Here is a 20,295-nt window from a genome sequence, read left to right on the forward strand (position 1 = left end):
TTTTTGAGACGGAGTCTCGCTCTGTCGCTCGGGCTGGAGTGCAGTGGCCGGACCTCAGCTCACTGCAAGCTCCGGCTCCCGGGTTTACGCCATTCTCCTGCCTCAGCCTCCCGAGTAGCTGGGACCTCCCGAGTAGCTGGGACTACAGGCGCCCGCCACCTCGCCCGGCTAGTTTTTTGTATTTTTTAGTAGAGACGGGGTTTCACAGTGTTAGCCAGGATGGTCTCGATCTCCTGACCTCGTGATCCGCCCATCTCGGCCTCCCAAAGTGCTGGGATTATAGGCTTGAGCCACCGCGCCCGGCCGAGATGGGGGTTTCAACACGTTGTCCAGGCTGGTCTCGAACTCCTGACCTCCGGTGATCCGTGCGCCTTGGCCTCCTAAAGTGCTGGGGATTACAGGCGTGAGCCACCGCGCCCTGCCCTCCTTAAGTTTCTTTGCAGGAGAGATACTTTGAGACGATGCAAAAAGTTTGCGGGAAAATACAGGAAGCCCAGTTGAATCTGAATTCCAGATAAGCCATAAATAAAGTATAAATATGACCCCCCAAAGTGTTTATCTAAAATTCTAATTTGATTGGGCATCCTGTGTCTTTATTTGCTAGATCTGGCAACCCTATATGTAAATATCTTGCTCCTCATCCAACTTTCACCCAGTTGTTTTGTTATCTATTGCTGCTTCTGAATCAGTTTTTATTATGATTTTGCTAAATGGTGATTTTCTAACTCCATAATTCCTTTTACTTCTATTCATTGGTATTCTATCAGGTTGTCTTTTCATCCACCCTTTACAGAGCTTGGCACACAGTAGGCGCTCATATAATTGTTCAACGAATGAATGAATGAACTTTTCTTTTGTGTTGTCCGGGCTTCCGTGACACTAGCGGCGACAGGCAGGAGCTTGACTTCCTCAGCCATTCACGGCATGTTGCCGAGACTTAAAAGCCTTACAGGACCTCGCTCCAAGCTCTTGCTCCAATCAAAAACAGGGCTCTTTCGGACTTCGCTTACGTTTAATAAAGAAAATCGGTTGGCCCCTTCGGCTCCAGCTGGCTCAACAGACAGCCAGTGGCGTGTGGCGGGGACCAATGGGTAGCGGAGGGAGGCGGGGCCTGCCACGAGGCCGCAGTATAACCGCGTGGCCCGCGCGCGCGCTTCCTTCCCGGCGAGGTCACCGGCGCGGGCTATGGCTGCAACTTTCCTCATGTCCGCGTTGGCTGCCCGGCTACTGCAGCCCGCGCACAGCTGCTCCCTTCGCCCTCGCCCCTTCCACCTCGCGGCAGTTCGGTAAGAGGGTCAGGGAGCTCGGTCAGCGCGGAAAGGTGAGGGGAACGGAGGGCGAGGGGCACGCCGGGCCCCCGAGGGACACCGAGGGAAGTCCTTCCCGAACATCTCCGCCCCGGCGGTGGGGGCCGCCGAGGGGTGTGGCGAGGCGACGTGGCACCGAGTGCCGCCGCAGCCCTCGACTGGGGCGCTTGCTCGGCGCGAAGGGCTGGGACCCGAAGCCTGCCTTTCGGAGGGAGCTGCTCTTACGCCACTCGGGGCGTCGCCGGGGCCGTTGGACAGTAGGCGGGAGTGACGGGGGTGGCGTGCGGAGCGAAGGCGCCGGTTTACGCGGGGCCTTTAGGCAGCTGCCGGCCGCCCCTGGCTGAGAGTCGTCTGGGGGAGAGCAGGCAAGGGTTCCAAAACAGCAGCCCTCGGCGAGCTGTCCCTTGCAGTGACCCTAGCGGCGGAGGGCGCTGCTGCAGCTGATGAAATCGCGGAGCCGACTTGCTTTGGGTCCCCGCGCCGCCCTCCTCCCTCCGGCGGTGGGAGTGGCCCTCGCTGCCGCCGCTCCGCCCGGAACGTGAACGTACTCTGGACACCCTGGCTTTGGCTGCAGCCCACCCGAGCCGGTCAGTACCGGGCTGCGTACAGAAAGGTGGCAGACACCCAGGAGGTTCCCAGGGCCTTAGGGAAAGGGGGAATCGAGGGTGACAAGTACCCACGTTTCAGCGGTACTTGCAGAATTTCAGTTTTACAAGATGAAGAGTTCTGGAGATGGATGGTGCTGATGATTGCACAACATACGAACGTATTTAATACCACAGAACTGCACTTAAAAATGGTTAAGATGGGCCGGGCATGGTGACACGCGCCGAGGCTGAGGCACGAGAATCGCTTGAGCCCGGGAGTTCGAGGCTGCAGTGAGCCATGATTACGCCACTGCACTCCAATCTGGGCGACAAAGCGAGACCTTGTCTCAAAAAAAAAAAAAGTTGGTAAGATTTAGGTTATGTGAATTTTACCACAGTAACAAATTGGGAAAAATATACCCGGGAGGAGGAAAGGAAAAGCTCTGTTTGCATTTTTGGATTTCCTTGGGAAGGTGATTTGGTCGGTCATTAGAGCGTTGGCATTGTTGGCATTGTTAGAGCCATGCACCTTATGACATCAGCCCCTTCTTTTTTTCATCTCACGTTCACTGTGTGCCAGACGCTATGCCAAGCTTTGCGAATTCAGAGATAAAAACTGTTTTTAATGGAGCTCATGTTCCTGACAAGAGGCGGAACACGTGTGTAATTTCCAGTCAGTGCAGAAATGCTGTTAGAAATATTTCAAAGGCGCTGCTTGTTGGAGCAATGAGTTCTTGAAGGAAGACGTGGGAGGGGACTTTCAGGGTTTTCCCTGGTCTGACTCTGACCTCCCCCATCTTTCGTTACCGTGTGTTCTCTCCCCCTCTCCCTCTTCCTGAGTGCCGGCCTCATGTGACTGTGGACCAGACCTTTCCTAGGCTTCCATGATCCAAAAGAGATTTATAAAGATGCTCTCACTCACTAAAGAACTGGGCCAGTTTGCCTACACTCTCCAATTACAAATGCTCTTTTCGCTACCTTTCAGAAAGAACAAGTAAGCTTCATCCACATCTCTGAAGGCAATCCATATTATCTGTACTGCACATTTGCTATTTACAGTTCCTACATACTGCCTTCTTACTGCTGCTTATTTTTAAATACTGCTTATTTTTAAAATGTGTCTTTTTGAAAATATGAGTCTGCATTCCTTTTTTTTTTTTCTTTGTTGGTTGGTATGAGAGTTTCAGGAACATAAACCTGTGGTTGGAGAAATTGTAGCCTAGGAGACAGTGGGGTTATGAAGTCAGTGGACTTTAGAGGCAGAATTTGCCTTTGAATCTTGTTTGTACTATCCTCAGTTTCATCTTCTGTATAACAGTGTTATTATAATAGTCCCAAGGTGACAGAGTAATATATGTTAAAGTATAAGCAAAACACCTAGTGTTTAATAGATGTTTGTTCCATTCTCCCTTGTGTCTTCCTTCACTCATTACTTTTCCCATTAATAATTGATAACAACTCTTCCCTAAATCACTTTTTTTTTTTTTTGGCTGACAGCTCTATCATAGAATTTTTTTTTTTTTTTTTAATTATACTTTAAGTTCTAGGGTACATGTGCATAACGTGCAGGTTTGTTACATATGTATACTTATGCCATGTTGGTGTGCTGCACCCATCAACTCGTCAGCACCCATCAATTCATCATTTATATCATGTATAACTACCCAATGCAATCCCTCCCTCCTCCCTCCTCCCCCCTCCCCATTCCCTAAATCACTTGATGATGAATTGTAAAATGCCCTGATACTGATTTCTCATGGAAAATTACAGTACTGTAAGCTGTTGAATTAAAAGGAAAGTGAAGATGCTACTCACTTGGATTTTAGTTTTGAATTTTATTTTATGTTTTGAGACGGAGTCTCACTTTGTTGCCCAGGCTGGAGTGCAATGGTGCAATCTTGGCTCACTGAACCTCTTGCCTCCGTCCTGGGTTCAAGCTGTTCTCCTATCTCAGCCTCCCAAACAGCTGGGACTATAGGCGCACACTATCATGCCCTGCTAATTTTTGTATTTTTAGTAGAGATGGGGTTTCACCATGATGGCCAGGCTGGTCTCGACCTCCTGACCTCAAGTGATCCACCCGCCTTGGCCTCCCGAAATGTTGGGATTACAGGCGTGAAACACTGTTTTGGATTTTATTTGAACAGTCCTCTTCTTCCTATTCTGTTGATTATGTATTTTAATGGGAATTTTTCTTTCTTATGTATTTTTTTTTTTTTGGCAGGGGAATCTCTCTTTTGGTCAGGTTGGAGTGCAGTGGTGCAATCATGGCTTACTGCAGCCTTGACCTCCTGGGCTCAAGTGATCCTCCCACCTCAGCTTCCTGAGTAACTGGGACCCCAGGAGCATACCACCATGCCTGGCTAATTTTTTTTTTTTTAACTTTTAGTAGAGATGGGGTCTCGCCATGTTGCCCATGCTAGGCTTGAACTTGGCCTCCCAAAATGCTGGGATTACAAGTCTTGTGCCACCATGACCAGCCCTGGGAATTTTTTCTAAACACATCTGTGAACGCATTTAATTCTGGGATAACTGCTAGCTAATATAGTTACAATTCTGGATTCCCCGTGGGACTTAGCTGACTTTCCATTTCCCTGTTTATTTTGGGATAGCAGTTAATCTGCCCCTTGGCAAAAGAGATGATGCTAAATTAGTTAATGACTCACTCCCAAGGCTGTATTTCACATTTTGCAGAGTTGTGGGAAGCAGAGGAGGGCTGACAGTTATACTATGAAAGATATTCATTGCAAGTGACTTTGTTTTTGATTCTTGTTACTCTTTGTTTTTCATTCTTTCTTTTTTTTTTTTTTTTAAGCAAATTGGCATAACATCAAGAACCTGCTTTTGGAAGCAAAGTTGGGGACTTGGAACACTGGCTTTTCCCAGAACCCTGTGTCCTTAACTTTAGTATATGCTATTATCTGAATGTGCTCATACCATTTTCTGTAAGTTTACTGCTTTCAAAAGAAATTTTTATGAGGTGCAAGCTAAGTCATTCTCACTGAGTATTTATATATACATATAGTATACATACTTATATATATCTCCTTATGAGTATGTGTAAGTATATTTTAAGGATATGTGTGTATGTGTGTGTATATGTACATATATACAAAACCAAGAGAAAAGAGTAAATTAGTTTTATTGAACATATATGCCTGGCACATTATATATGTTTGTTATTTCATTCAATATAAATGACTGTTCTAAGCCCTTTTAAAGTAGTCTTTCACTCTGTAGTGTTCCAGGATTAGGAATGTATTTTTGGCCTGCGGTGGGCATTCCAGGTACTAATATAAATCAGGAATGTTGCCAGGTATATTTGTATCAGCAAACCCCCCACTGTCTTTTTCTTTTCTTTTTTTTTTTTTTTGAGACAGAGTCTCTATCTGTTGCCCAGCCTGGAGTGCAGTGGCACGATCTCTGCTCACGGCAATCTCTGCTCACTGCAATCTCTCTCTCCCAGGTTCAATCGATTCTCCTGCCTCAGCCTCCCAAGTAGCTGGGACTACAGGTGTGCGCCACCATGCCTGGCTAATTTTTTGTGTTTTTAGTAGAGAGGGTTTCACCATGTGAGCCAGGATGGTCTCAATCTCCTGACCTTGTGATCTGCCCGCCTTGGCCTCCCAAAGTGTTGGGATTACAGATGTGAGCCACTGCACCCAGCCTGCAAAACCCTTTTATTTTTTATTTTTTATTATTTTTATTTTTTTTTGAGACGGAGTCTCGCTCTGTCGCCCAGGCTGGAGTGCTGTGGCCGGATCTCAGCTCACTGCAAGCTCCGCCTCCCGGGTTCACGCTATTCTCCTGCCTCAGCCTCCCGAGTAGCTGGGACTACAGGCGCCCGCCACCTCGCCCGGCTACTTTTTTTTATTTTTTTTATTTTTTAGTAGAGACGGGGTTTCACCGTGTTAGCCAGGATGGTCTCGATCTCCTGACCTCGTGATCCGCCCGTCTCGGCCTCCCAAAGTGCTGGGATTACAGGCTTCAGCCACCGCGCCCGGCGCAAAACCCTTTTAATGAAGTCCTCTTTGACTCTAATTCTGAAATGGAATTGTGAATATTAATATGTTTTCAATTTTTTCATATACCGTGGGTGTAATTAAATGCTATTATGTGTTGTGCCATGCTAGTATCATTATGTAAAATCTGGGTAAAAGTATTTGATTTGCTCTAAGATTATGATAGCGGCCGGGCGCGGTGGCTCAAGCCTGTAATCCCAGCACTTTGGGAGGCCGAGACGGGCGGATCACGAGGTCAGGAGATAGAGACCATCCTGGCTAACACGGTGAAACCCCGTCTCTACTAAAAAATACAAAAAACTAGCCGGGCGAGGTGGCGGGCGCCTGTAGTCCCAGCTACTCGGGAGGCTGAGGCAGGAGAATGGCGTAAACCCGGGAGGCGGAGTTTGCAGTGAGCTGAGATCTGGCCACTGCACTCCAGCCTGGGTGACAGAGCGAGACTCCTTCTCAAAAAAAAAAAAAAGATTATGATAGCTTTTTTCTTTTTTTGAGATGGAGTCTTGCTCTGTCACCCAGGCTGGAGTGCAGTGGTGGGATCTCAGCTCACTGCAACCTATGCCTCCTGGGTTCAAGATACTCTCCTACCTCAGCTCCCGAGTAACTGAGATTACAATTACAGGCTTCTGCCACCATGCCTGGCAAATTTTTGTATATTTAGTAGAAGTGGGGTTTCGCCATGTTGGCCAGGCTGGTCTTGAACTCCTGACCTCAAGTGATATGCCTACCTTGGCCTCCCAAAATGCTGGGATTACAGGCATGAGCCACCGTGCCCAGCCAGATTATAATAACTGAATACTTCACAAGATGCAATACAGATTAAGATTAAGTTTAGATATAAGATTATTGCATTATATCTAAGATGTTGAGATTTGGTTTAAAGTTGGTATTTAATCATAATGCAACAAAAAGCACTTATTGAAGGCCTAAAGATTGTGAATGCTTTAAAATCCCATTTAAATTAGCAGTTACTGCCTGGGTGCAGTTGTGGGTGCCTGTATTCTCAACTACTCAGGAGGCAGAAGCTGCAGAATTGCATAAACCTGGGAGGCTGCAGTGAGCTGAGATCATGCCACTGCACTCCAGCCTGGGCAACAGAGCAAGACTCTTGTCTCTAAATAAATAAATTCGCAGTTATCTTGAGAATTAATTTTATCTGACCCTATAGGTTATTCAGTACCTTGATGTTAGGTTTTAGAATATAAGAGGAGATTGCTTCATTGGTCTTGAGGTTAGAGCAGTCTTCATGACACCAAGGACAGAGATCTGAAGGGAAAGGCTTCTTTTTTTTTTTGAGACGGAGTCTGGCTCTGTCGCCCAGGCTGGAGTGCAGTGGCTGGATCTCAGCTCACTGCAAGCTCCGCCTCCCGGGTTTACGCCATTCTCCTGCCTCAGCCTTCCGGGTGGCTGGGACTACAGGCGCCCGTCACCTCGCCCGGCTAGTTTTTTGTATTTTTTAGTAGAGACGGGGTTTCACCATGTTAGCCAGGATGGTCTCTATCTCCTGACCTCGTGATCCGCCCGTCTCGGCCTCCCAAAGTGCTGGGATTACAGGCTTGAGCCACCGCGCCCGGCGGGAAAGGCTTTTTAAAATGGGATCATTTTACTTAAGGAAGAGATGTTCGTTTTATTTTATTTTATTTTATTTTATTTTATTTTATTTTGAGATGGAGTCTTGCTGTGTTGCCCAGGCTAGAGTGCAGTAGGGCGATATCAGCTCACTGTAACCTCTGCCTCCTGGGTTCATGTGATTCTCCTGCCTTAGCCTCCTGAGTAGCTGGGATTATAGGCATGCGCCACCATGCCCGGCTAATATTTGCATTTTTAGCAGAGAGGGGGTTTCGCCATGTTGACCAGGCTGGTCTCGAACTCCTGACCTCAAGCAATCCACCCGCCTCGGCCTCCTAAAGTGCTGGGATTACAGGCATGAGCCATCGCGCTGGGCCAGATGCTCATCTTTAAGTAATGGGCACTTTATTGTAAGGACGTGTGAAAATAGGAAAACTGGGACTGTTCCACATTTGGGCTTCATGGAACCCAGGAAGAGCTGCATAAGCAGTTCGCTTTGGGAAGAGACAGCCTTTCGCGCAGCTGAACATGGTTTTGGGAACTGGAGGTTCTTCTAGATCTGATTTTTCTTCTTGCTCTCCACCCCAGCAACAGTTTTCTGATTTCTTATCCTGTTGTCTCCCATTGGTGTGACTATTCTGTCTCTTCTTTCTGTCTTTGTTCTGTGGTTCTAGTTTGAACTGCCTCAGGGACGAGCTCTTACTGGTTCAGCTAACTCTCACTGCTCTGTTGAGCTAAGCTTTTGCACCAACTGGACCACTGGGCAGCCTAGAGATTGTTGGTTGCCCTTGGCGTCAGATACTCAGTCCTGGTCTGTCAGCTTTGGATGATGTGGTGGGGTCCCTGGGAAGAGCACATTGCCAACTGTGAGAAGGAGCTTCCTCCAGTCCCCTGCCCTGCCCTGCCCCTATTCTTACCAGGAAAGTCTTCCCCAGAAGGGACTGTGGGGAGTGGTAGTCATTTTGATGTTTGACCTGTCTAGTATATTGTTTGTTCGTTTGTTTTTGAGACAGAGTCTAGCTCTGTCACCCAGGCTGGAGTGCAGTGGCATAATCTCAGCTCACTGCAACCTCTGCCTGCCGGGTTCAAGTGATTCTCCTGCCTCAGCCTCCTGAGTAGCTGGGATTACAGGCGTCCACCACCACACCCAACTAATTTTTGTATTTTTAGTAGAGACGAGGTTTCACTGTGTTGGCCAGGCTGGTCTCAAACTCCTTACCTCGTGATCTGCCCTCCTCAGCCTCCCAAAGTGCTGGGATTACAAACGTGAGCCACCACACCCGGCCTGATATTGTTTGTTTATTCAACTACAGAATATAATTTATCTATTTAAAAGCACCATAAAAATGAAGTCAATTGACTGGGAAATGATTTGAAATACATGCCTGGCTGCTAACAACAGGGGCAAAACACGAACTACAAATGGCATATAAGCAGATAAGAAGAACTATTTAACCTCATGGTGAGGGGTCACACAATTGCAAATTAAAACTGTAAAAAACTTAGTAATGATCAGGGCGCAGGGTGGTGTAGCAGTTAAGAGCCCAAACTGATGTGAGACTCAGCTTGACCAAGCACTGGCTGTCAGTCACTTAAACTCCGAGCTTCAAATTAATGATAATAATGATTTCTATCAACTTTATCCCCCTCCATATGTAGCTGGATATATTTATTTATTTAGCAGAGACAGGGGTTTTGCCATGTTGCCCAGCCTGGTCTCAAACTCCTGGGCTCAAGCCATCTTCCCGCCCTGGCCTCCCGAAGTGCTGGGATTACGGGCATAAGCCACTACACCTGGCAGAATTTTAGTTTTTATAAAAATTCAAGTTATTTTGTTTTGTGACTCTGTTGCCTTCTGCAGAAATGAAGCTATTGTCATTTCTGGAAGGAAACTGGCCCAGGAGATCAAGCAGGAAGTGCGGCAGGAGGTAGAAGAGTGGGTGGCCTCAGGCAACAAGCGGCCACACCTGAGCGTGATCCTGGTTGGCGAGAATCCTGCAAGTCACTCCTACGTCCTCAACAAAACCAGGGCAGCTGCAGATGTGGGTATGTGTCCTTTTGAGACCTCGAATGCTGTTCAGTTGAGGTTTATATGAGGCAAAGTCCATTGTCATTTATGATTTCTTTTTTCTGATTAGGAAACCCAAGCAGAGGAGGCTAATGTGATTGAACTGTATCCCAAAACTTTGTCATAGGAAATCAGACTGTATCTTTCGGGGTTTATAGACTAGGACAGGAGATACTGGTTGGTATTCTCTGTGGCTTCTGGAAAGAATATAAGGCATGTTCTGTTCTTAGTCTTTCCATTTGGTAGGTGACCCTGAATACATTTTACGTTTGCTTTCCTTGAGCAATAATGGGTCTCCAGCGGAGGTGTTCGAGTGTTTGCAGTTTAAAGCCTTAGAGGCTTAGGGGGCATGATTGAACAATATAGTATTAGGAGATCTCAGTGATGAGGTCAGGAACACAGTCATAGATTTGAAGGAAATGACTCTTGACTTCTGGGAAAGAGCTTTCAAGTTCTTTACCGATTGGTTCTAAAGCCAAACATGCAGTTTAGAAGCAGTTCGGGTCTGGATGATGGGGTTTGTGTTCTAGGCCTCATGGTACCACAGATTACTATGTGTCTGTGGACAAGAGGTGGGTGGGCAGACTCAGATATGCCTCTTCCTGCCCATCTGTGGGCCCATGGTCTGAGCATGAGCAGCAGGTGGCCTTTCCTTCTGAAGGGCTGTGAAACCACTGGCATGGCTGGGAGGGGTTACTGGCCTGTGAGCCTGTGGTTTCCTCTATTCTTTACCATTGAGGATTGAGGCCTCCTGCTCTTTTAATTGAAAGCCTTTAGAAACCTCTAGAAAATGGCAAGCCATGGCTTTTTTTTTTTTTTTTTTTTTTGAGATGGTGTTTCGCTCTTGTTGCCCAGGCCAGAGGACAATGGCGCCATCTCGGCTCTCCACAACCTCTGCCTCCTGCCTCAGCCTCCCGAGTAGCTGGGATTACAGGCATGCGCCACCATTCCTGGCTAATTTTGTATTTTCAGTTGAGATGGGGTTTCTCCATGTTGGTCAGGCTGGTGTCAAACTCTCTGACCTCAGGTGATCCGCCCGCCTCAGCCTCCCAAAGTGCTGGGATTACAGGCGTGAGCTACTGCACCTGGCCAAGCCATGGCATTTTAAGACATTGGGAGGTAGTGTGGTGCAGAAAAAAAGAACATGGATTTTGGAACGAGAAAGACTGGCTGTATTATTAGCTTGCTTATTTATTTATTTATTTAGACATGAGTCTCGCTCTGTTGAGCCGGCTGGAATGCAGTGGTGCGATCTCAGCTCACTGCAACTCCCACCTCCCAGGTTCAAGCGATTCTTCTGCCTCAGCCTACTGAGTAGCTGGGACTACAGGCACCCGCCACCATGCCCGGCAAATGTTTTGTATTTTTAGTAGAGACGGGTTTTCACTGTGTTAGCCAGGATGGTCTCCGTCTCCTGACCTCGTGATCTGCCGGTCTTGGCCCCCCCAAAGTGCTGGGATTACAGGCATGAGCCACGCGCCTGGCCTAGCTCGCTTATTTTTAAATCTCTCTGAGCCTCAGTCTATCTGTAAAATAAGGTTAATGAGGATTGCATAGAATGAGGTATACAGGATGTGTTAAGCTAGTATTCTCTAGTGTATATATTTGTGAAGTTACTTTTTTAGGTTCCTTGAGCTACTTCAGCTTCTAGGGAGGGTGTGATGATACAAAACCTGTATGGTAGCCAAGTATGGTAGGCAACATAGCAGTGCTCATTAAATGCCTCAAAAATTTTTTTAACCTCAAAATTTCTTATAATAGGAATCAACAGTGAGACAATTGTGAAACCAGCTTCAATTTCAGAGGAAGAATTGTTGACTTTAATCAATAAACTGAATAATGATGATAATGTAGATGGCCTCCTTGTTCAGCTGCCTCTTCCAGGTGAGTTTTGGACTCTACCATTTAAATGATTGCTGCTGCTTCTGCTCCTCCCCTTCCCCCTCTCCCTCCCTCTCTTCTCCCTCCCTTTCTGCCTCTCCCTCCCTTTCCCCCTCCCTCTCCCTCTCCTTTCCTTGTCTCACTCTGTCACCCAGGCTGGAATGCAATGGTACAATCATAGCTTATTGCATGCTCAAGCTCCTGGGTTCAAGGGATCCTCCTGCCTCAGACTCCCACATAGCTAGGACTATAGATATGTGCCACCATGCCCAGCTACTTTTTATATTTTTCCTAAAAATGGAAGTCTTTCTGTGTTGCCTGGGCTGGTCTTGGGCTCTGTGCTTCCCAAGTGCTGGAATTACAGGCATGAACTACCATGCCTTACCTAAAATGATTTCTGAGGAGTAAAAAGGCCTTGTTATTTTATACACCTGGCTCTTCATGTGGATTTGGCTTAAAGGCAAAGTAAACGCAAAAGAGTGAATATTTTATTAGAATGGGACAGACCAACTCAGAATACCCATTACCCCTTGATTTAGTATTGTGGTCTTGATACAAAGGACAGTGGAGGGAAGCAACTGATAGATGATACTGGCTTTGCTATTGGTGTTTGGCTTTGCTTATGCGAGTTCCTTCCATGCAGATGAAGTACATCTCGGAGGCAAGCTGTAGAAGAATGGATTTCCTTGACGAAGCAGATAAGCTGGAGTCAGGCAGTGCTGACTGTGCGGTGGTGATTTAAGGCAACTGCCGATTTCTTTTTCAGAGCATATTGATGAGAGAAGGATCTGCAATGCTGTTTCTCCAGACAAGGATGTTGATGGCTTTCATGTAATTAATGTAGGGCGAATGTGTTTGGACCAGTATTCCATGTTACCGGCTACCCCATGGGGTGTTTGGGAAATAATTAAGCGAACTGGTAGGTATATCCCAGAACTGTATGTCTGTTAATATTATAAAAGTAGTACCTGCAAATGGTAAAAACTCATAATACAGTCCCAAAGAGTGGAAACCCCACCCCATATCCTCTAGTCTTACTCCCCAGAGTTTACCTCTCTAAACAGTTTTTTTTTTTTTTTTGAGACAGGGTCTTGCTCTGTGACCCAGGCTGGAGTGCAGAGGCGCGATCTTGGCTCACTGCAGCCTCCGCCTCCCGGGTTCAAGCGATTCTTGTGCCTCAGCCTCCTGAGTAGCTGGGACTACAGGCACACGCCACCATGCCCAGCTAATTTTTTTATTTCTAGTAGAGACAGGTTTCACCACATTGGCCAAGCTGGTCTCGAACTAACCTCAAGTGATCCGCCCCCTCGCCTCCCAAAGTACTAGGATTAGAGGCATGATCCATCGTGCCTGCCCTTAACAGTTGCCTATGACAGTTTTTGCTTTTAATCTGGAAGCCTTGGTGAGGGAAACTTTCTATTTTTCTTTTTAATTTTTTCTTTAAGAGTCAAAGGTTTCACCATGCTGCCCAGGCTGGTCTCAAACTCCTGGCCTCAAGCAATTCTCCTACCTTAGCCTCCCTGGCCTCAAGCAATCCTCCCTCCTGCTGGGATTACAGGTGTGAGCCACCACCCCAGCCCTCAGTGAAGGAAATTTAAGATTTAATAGTGGTGACAGTGCACATTCCTGTAACATTTTGTAGCCTATAGTATGCTCTCTCCGGTTTTCTTTTAGCCCTTATGTGTAGCAAGTTACAGCTCCAGTTGACTGATGAGGCAGTAAGCTCAGTGACTTCTCTATCAAAATTGGCTTCATGTTCTAGGCCATCTGACTTTGTTTTGCTTTGGACTGGCACTACTTTTAATGTAAATACATATATTTTTATAGGTATTCCAACCTTAGGGAAGAATGTGGTTGTGGCTGGAAGGTCAAAAAATGTTGGAATGCCCATTGCAATGTTACTGCACACAGATGGGGCGCATGAACGTCCTGGAGGTAAGGAAATTGTTTTCAGGGAACACTGTCCTTTTTCCCCATGTAAGAACTCTCAGAAGCCATCCTGTGCATGTTTGGAAGTATTAACTGTGTTATACTTTGTATTTGTTGAAATTTTGTTAACAGATAATTCAGGGAGTAACCTTTGTAGAGAAGCTGCACCCAGTGTCACTTGAGTTTCTTTATTATTCATTTATCATGTAACTAGCTTCAGAAATAAACTTAAGTTTTGAGTATAAGCATGATTGTAGGCAATTAGAAAATTTCAGCTATAGCTTTGATAGCTGGAGCTAAGGAGCAGTTCTTATTCAAAGATACTGTGTCATTTAGTGGAAAAAATCTTAAGCCGTTGCAAAGGATTGAATTGATATGACTGTAATGTGTCCTGTCAGGTTCTTTTAATTGGTTCTAAGGTAAAGCCTCGTCAATCTGTTATCACATAATTATTGTAATAATGACCTTACATGATTATATCAGAAATAATGGCAAAACTATACTTTCAGCAATCTTTCAACATACTTAAAACAACCTTGAGTAATTTTAGTGATATTTTGCTTAGAAAAGGTAAAATTCTTGAAAGGCTTTAAAAATACGATGAATAAATTTAATTATATGACTCAGAACAGTCGAGCTGGGACCAATGGTTTAAAGCTATATGAAATTAGGTATTAATTTTAAAAAAGTAAATGACAATTAGCTGTCCAGAAAATATGATACATGCCATTAAGTCAGTTTTTTTGTTTGTTTGTTTTGTTTTGTTTTTGGAGAGGGAGTCTTGCTCTCTTGCCCAGGCTGGAGTGCAGTGGCACAATCTTGGCTCACTGCAGCCTCCACCTCCCAGGTTCAAGAGATTCTTGTGCCTCAGCCTCCCAAGAAAGCTGTGATTACAGCCATGCGCCACCATGCCCAGCTAATTTTTGTATTGTTAGTAGAGATGGGGTTTCACTATGTTGGCCAGGTTGGCCTTGAACTCCTGACCTCATGATCTGCCCACCTTGGCCTCCCAAAGTGCTGGGATTACAGGCGTGAGCCACCGCACCATTGTTGAGTTTCTACAGTGACTTGACTAGTTGAGACCTAATGCAGTCCCAGCTTTGTGTCAGAAATCAAGACATCTATTGTTTTCTTTCTAGGTGATGCCACTGTTACAATATCTCATCGATATACTCCCAAAGAGCAGTTGAAGAAACATACAATTCTTGCAGATATTGTAATATCTGCTGCAGGTAAGAACACAAGGGGAATGGAGGGAAGGGCTTCACCCCAGAAGAGGAGGTTGTACCCCTCATCTTAGAATTCGCCTGCCTAGCTACTATTCATCCTTCCCCTCAAGATGATTCTTTGAGCTGCCTACAAAGATGAGGATAGAGTTGTGATTGGAATACTGGTTTCTGGCATTCCATTATAGTCTGGATGGGTGAAAGTTATTCCTAAAGCTTCAAAATATTTATATTAATATTTACTGTATAAAGTTTAAACAGTTCCTTTTGTTTCCTGTCAGGAACCAAAATAAATAAATAATAAAAGTAAATGGTTCCTTAGTTAATATTTTTTAACAGGTTTTAATAAAACATGTTAATTAGTTCTTCTAGGTCTCTTGAAATTGAAATTAGACAACAATCTGACAGGTAGATTGTTTTCAGTACTAAGCTGATTTTTCCTTTCTCCATTTCCAGGTATTCCAAATCTGATCACAGCAGATATGATCAAGGAAGGAGCAGCAGTCATTGATGTGGGAATAAATAGAGTTCATGATCCTGTAACTGCCAAACCCAAGTTGGTTGGAGATGTGGATTTTGAAGGTAAATGGTAAAATTTTATTTTTAAAAATGAAATCAATAAGTACTACCTTTCATGGACATTTAGGATAGATTATTTACTTTTTTTTTTTCGAGACGGGAGTCTCACTCTGTTGCCCAGGCTGGAGTGCAGTGGCGCGATCTTGGCTCACTGCAGCCTCTACCTCCCAGGTTCAGGCGATTCTTCTGCCTCAGCCTCCTAAGTAGCTGGGACTTCCAAAGTGTTGGGATTATAGGTGTGAGTCACTGCACCCAGTCCGTATGCTTTTCCCTCCCTCCCTTCTTTCCTTCCCTCCCTCCCTCCATCCATCTTCCTCTTTCTTTCTTTCTTTCTCTTTCCTCCTCCCTCCCTCCCTTCTTTCTCTCTTTCTTTCCTTTTCCTTTTTTTCTCTTTCTTTTCCTTTCCTTTCCTTTCCTTTCCTTTCCTTTCCTTTCCTTTCCTTTCCTTTCCTTTCCTTTCCTTTCCTTTTTCCTTTCCTTTCTTTCCTTTCTTTATTTTTTCTTCTTTCTGTCTCTCTTTCTCTTTCTTCTTTTTTTTAAAACAGTCTCATTCTGTCACCCAGGCTGGAGTGCAGTGGCACCATCTCAGCTCAGTGCAACCTCCACCTCACAGCTTCAAGCAGTTCTTGTGCTTTCAAGCCTCCCCAGTAGCCAGGATTACAAGCATGTGCCACCACGCCCACCTAATTTTTTGTATTTTTGGTAGAGACGGGGTTTCACCATGTTGGCCACGCTGGTCTGATCACTCCTCAACTGATCCTCCCACCTTGGCCTTCCAAAGTGCTGGGATTACAGGTGTGAGCCACTGCACCTGGCCTTAGTATGCTTTTCATAAGAATTAGAGAAACCTTTTTAAAATTACAGCCATTCTAGAATTATTTTAGTTGTTTCATCGTAGTGATGGAGACCAGTTATAAACTTTTCAGGGAATTGTTTTTTTCCTTAGAACTTACTTCATAATTCAAGCAATTTCTTGACTTTTAACAAGTTTGAAAATTTGATGAAGTGATTTTTGTAAATCATGGAGTTTCCCAAAAAGTGTTAAGAGAGTTCTCATTTTCACACTGAGAGATCACAGGCCTAGAAAGTTAAAATGGTCCAGGAAAAAACCATACCCCTGAAATACTAGAATATACTAGTAGATGTCTCTTTTCAGTTATTTTTTTTTTTTTAAGAGGCAGTCTCACTCTGTTGTCCAGGCTGTAGTACAGTGGTGTGATTTCTGCTCACTGCAACCTCCACCTCCCAGGTTCAAGTGATTCTCCTGCCTTAGCCACCCGAGCAGCTAGGATTACAGGCATGTGCCACCATGCCGGCTAATTTTTTGTATTTTCAGTAGAGATGAGTTTGGCTCTGTTGACCAAGTTGGTCTTGAACTCCTGGCCTTAAGTGATCTGCCTGCCTCAGCCTCTCAAAGTGCTAGGATTACAGGTGTGAGCCGCTGCACCTGGCCTCTCCTTTCATTTCTTTAGAATGTTTATCTGAATTATGCTGATAATCCTTTTTTTTCTTTCCTTTTTTGAGACAGGGTCCCTCTCTGTTGCCCAGGCTGGAGTACAGTGGCATGATCTTAGCTCACTGCAGCTTCTGCCTCCTGGGCTTAAGCAGTTCTCTTGCCTCAGCCTCCTGAGTAGCTGGTACTATAGGCACATGTCACCTCGCTTGGCTAATTTTTGTATTTTTTGTAGAGATGGGGTTTCACCATGTTGCCCAGGCTGGTTTCAAACTCCTGGCCTCAAACAATCTCCCCCACCTCACACTCTGCCTCAGTCCCCCAAAGTGCTGGGATTACAGGCATGAACCACTGCACCCAGGCCTATGCTGATAATCCTATTCCTAGCTTTCTGTTTTTATTAAAGCAGTCAAACCCATGCATAGGTATGTAAGGATTTTCTTTTTAACATTAGGTATTTTTTTTTTTTTTTTACTTCTCACTTTTAAAAAATTACTGTGCTTTCTGCTTTGGACAAATTATACTTAAATTAATAAAATGCTGTAGGCAGCTATTGAGGTAATGCTTATTATTATTATACTTATAACTCCCACACAGTTAACCTACTAGATGTTTCTTTAATAGATTTCTTTATAGGTTACTTACATGTATAAATATTCCTTTAACAATTCTGTGTGTGCATGTTTTTTTACTAGTGTGTTCACAAAACCTTGAATGATGTAGATGTGATTTTTGAGTTTTATGCGTATGTATGTCACTTTTTCCTTGCATGCTTGTTTCATAATATATTAAAGTACACACGTCCTTTGCCATAACTAAAGCAGCCTGCCTGTCTTGTTTCTGTGTAGGAGTCAGACAAAAAGCCGGGTATATCACTCCAGTTCCTGGAGGTGTTGGCCCCATGACAGTGGCAATGCTAATGAAGAATACCATTATTGCTGCAAAAAAGGTGCTGAGGCTTGAAGAGCGAGAAGTGCTGAAGTCTAAAGAGCTTGGAGTAGCCACTAATTAACTATTGTGTCTTCTACGTCACAAACAGCACTCCAGGCCAGCTGAAGAAGCAAAGCAGGCCAATAGAAATGCAATATTTTTAATTTATTCTACTGAAATGGTTTAAAATGATGCCTTGTATTTATTGAAAGCTTAAATGGGTGGGTGTTTCTGCACATACCTCTGCAGTACCTCACCAGGGAGCATTCCAGTATCATGCAGGGTCCTGTGATCTAGCCAGGAGCAGCCATTAACCTAGTGATTAACGTGGGAGACATTACCATATGGAGAATGGATGCTCACTTTGTCAAACTCGGTTACACATTTGCCTTTTCTAGGATTGCATTTCCCAAGTGCTATTCTAATAACAGTTGAATACTCATTTTAGGTACCAAACCTTTTGAGTTCAACTGACCAAACCAAAGGAAAAGTGTTGCTAGAGAAAATTAGGGAAAAGGTGAAAAAGAAAAAATAGTAGTAATTGAGCAGAAAAAAAATTACTCTAATTTATATGTGTATTGATTGGTAACCAGATTTATCTAAGTAGAACTGAATTGGCTAGGAAAAAAGAAAAACTACATGTTAATCGTTTTCCTAGGCTGTCTTTTTGAGGCTTAGTCATTGGGAAAATGTTTAGGATTATTCCTTGCTATTAGTACTCATTTTATGTATGTTAGCCTTCAGTAAGTTCTCCCCATTTTAGTTTTCTAGGATTGAAAGGCTTCTTTTATACCTTATTCATGTGTGTTGTCATATTTGGCTTTTGCTATATATTTTAACTTCATTGTTAAATTTTTGTATTGTATAGTTTCTTTGGTGTATCTTAAAACCTATTTTTGAAAAACAAACTTAGCTTGATAATCATTTGGGCAGCTTGGGTAAGTATGCAACTTACTTTTCCACCAAAGAACTGTCAGCAACTGCCTGTTTTTCTGTGATGTATGTACCCTGTTGACTTTTCCATAAATTTTTTAAGAGTTTGAGTTAATATTGAATTTAATTAGACTTTCTGATTAAATGTTTTTTTTTTTCTTTTTTAATAAAACACATCTGTCTGGTGTGGTATGAATTTCTGAAATTCTGTCTTCCTATGACTCTTAGTTACGACCTAACCAGAGTTTTTTTTCTCATTTAATCAATGTAGATATTCCTATATTCAGTAACACTTACTTCTATAGCCTTAAATAGATAATTTTTTTTTCTTCTTCTTTTTTTTTTTTTTTTTTGTAGAGATGAGGTCTTGCTATGTTGCCTGGGCTGGTATTGAACTCCTGGCCTCAAGAAATCAATCCTCTTGCCTCAGCCTCCCAGAGGGCTGGGATTACAGGCCTGGGCCACCCACGCCCAAACAGAGGTTTAAAGAGCTTTGGAGAAACCAGCCTCGTCCTCCAGCCTTTTTTTTTTTTTTTTTTGAGACTGAGTCTCGCTCTGTTGCCCAGGCTGGAGTGTAGTGGCATGATCTCGGGTCACTGCAACCTCTGCCTTTTGGGTTCAAACAATTCTTGTGCCTCAGCCTCCTGAGTAGCTGGGATTACAGGTGCATGCCACCATGCCCTGCTAATTTTTGTGTTTTTAATAGAGACGGGGTTTCATCACGTTGACCAGGCTGATCTCAAACTCCTGACCTCAAGTGATCCACCTGCCTTGGCCTCCCAAAATGCTAGGATTACAGGCATGAGCCACCGCACCGGGCCTGTCCTACAGTCTTATATCCCAACAGATTGTGCCAAGCTAGGAGCTTAATCTGTTAAATACTTGAGGCAGGGGTAGGTTTCTTGTCTATTTTGGCTTTTGGCTTTCAGGCAAGCAGAAGTAGCTCCTGCTCCAGGCAGCTTGAGGCAGAAAGAGAAAGAACAGTTGAGTTCACCTACCTCCATCCTTGTTCTTCTGCCAGCTAGCGTTATTCTTTTCATAGTTCTCTGGAGTTGAAAGAAGTTTCGATAGTTTGTTGGAGATGTTTTTCTAAGTGAGGTATAGCTCATGGCTATAAGCCATGCCTACTTACTTACCTAGATTATTAAACATGGAGCTAGATGACCAGACAGGATTAAATTTTATTGAATTAGAGTTACAAGTGGAACAAATGACTGACTGACTGCATGGAGAAGTATTATGTCAACCTGTTAAAAACTATGGAGATTAAAATGTTCATGTATATACAAAATATAAATGACATGTAAGGTAAAATTACAGTGATCAATTTACAACAAAGAAATTAACAGTAGTTTTCCAGCTTGTCTGATTAATCAAGCAGGTTTACTCTTGAATCCACAGCATTTCTACAATTTAATTTGGACAAAGTTCTATTCCAAATCAGCCAGGTTTTAAAACTGAAATGTTAAGGGTGGATTGTTAGCTTCCCCAGGATTGGAGCGGATGATAATAAATACTTTTTAGAAACATTAATTATTATTGTTTATAAGACATGGGTTCCAGCTGTCTCCCTGGCTGGAGTGCAGTGGCATGATCATAGTTCACTGCAGCCTTGAACTCCTGGGCTTAAAGGATTGTCCTGCCTCAGCCTCCAAAATGGCTGGGACTACAGGTGTGTGCCAGCATGCCTGGCTAATTTTTAAACATTTGTTTAGAGATGGGTCTCACTATGTTGCCCAGGCTGGTCTTGACCTCTTGACCTCTACTGATCCCCGAACCTCAGCCTCCCAAGTAGTGGGATTACAGGTGTGAGC

At 44.3% G+C, this 20,295-nt stretch overlaps 1 protein-coding gene across 1 annotated transcript; it reads left to right on the forward strand.

The window, feature by feature from the left end:
* Positions 1-1,112: 1,112 nt before the first annotated feature.
* MTHFD2 (methylenetetrahydrofolate dehydrogenase (NADP+ dependent) 2, methenyltetrahydrofolate cyclohydrolase) lies at positions 1,113-18,686 on the forward strand. Its single transcript, XM_010379230.2, has 8 exons — positions 1,113-1,286; positions 9,344-9,528; positions 11,312-11,434; positions 12,198-12,350; positions 13,259-13,366; positions 14,500-14,592; positions 15,043-15,168; positions 17,467-18,686. Exons 1-8 carry the CDS (start codon positions 1,186-1,188, stop codon positions 17,628-17,630), a joined length of 1,053 nt encoding a protein of 350 aa, XP_010377532.1. The 5' UTR covers positions 1,113-1,185; the 3' UTR covers positions 17,631-18,686.
* The last annotated feature ends 1,609 nt before the right edge of the window (positions 18,687-20,295 follow it).

Source organism: Rhinopithecus roxellana, chromosome 17, assembly GCF_007565055.1.
Source record: "Rhinopithecus roxellana isolate Shanxi Qingling chromosome 17, ASM756505v1, whole genome shotgun sequence".
Classification (NCBI taxonomy): Eukaryota; Metazoa; Chordata; class Mammalia; order Primates; family Cercopithecidae; genus Rhinopithecus; species Rhinopithecus roxellana.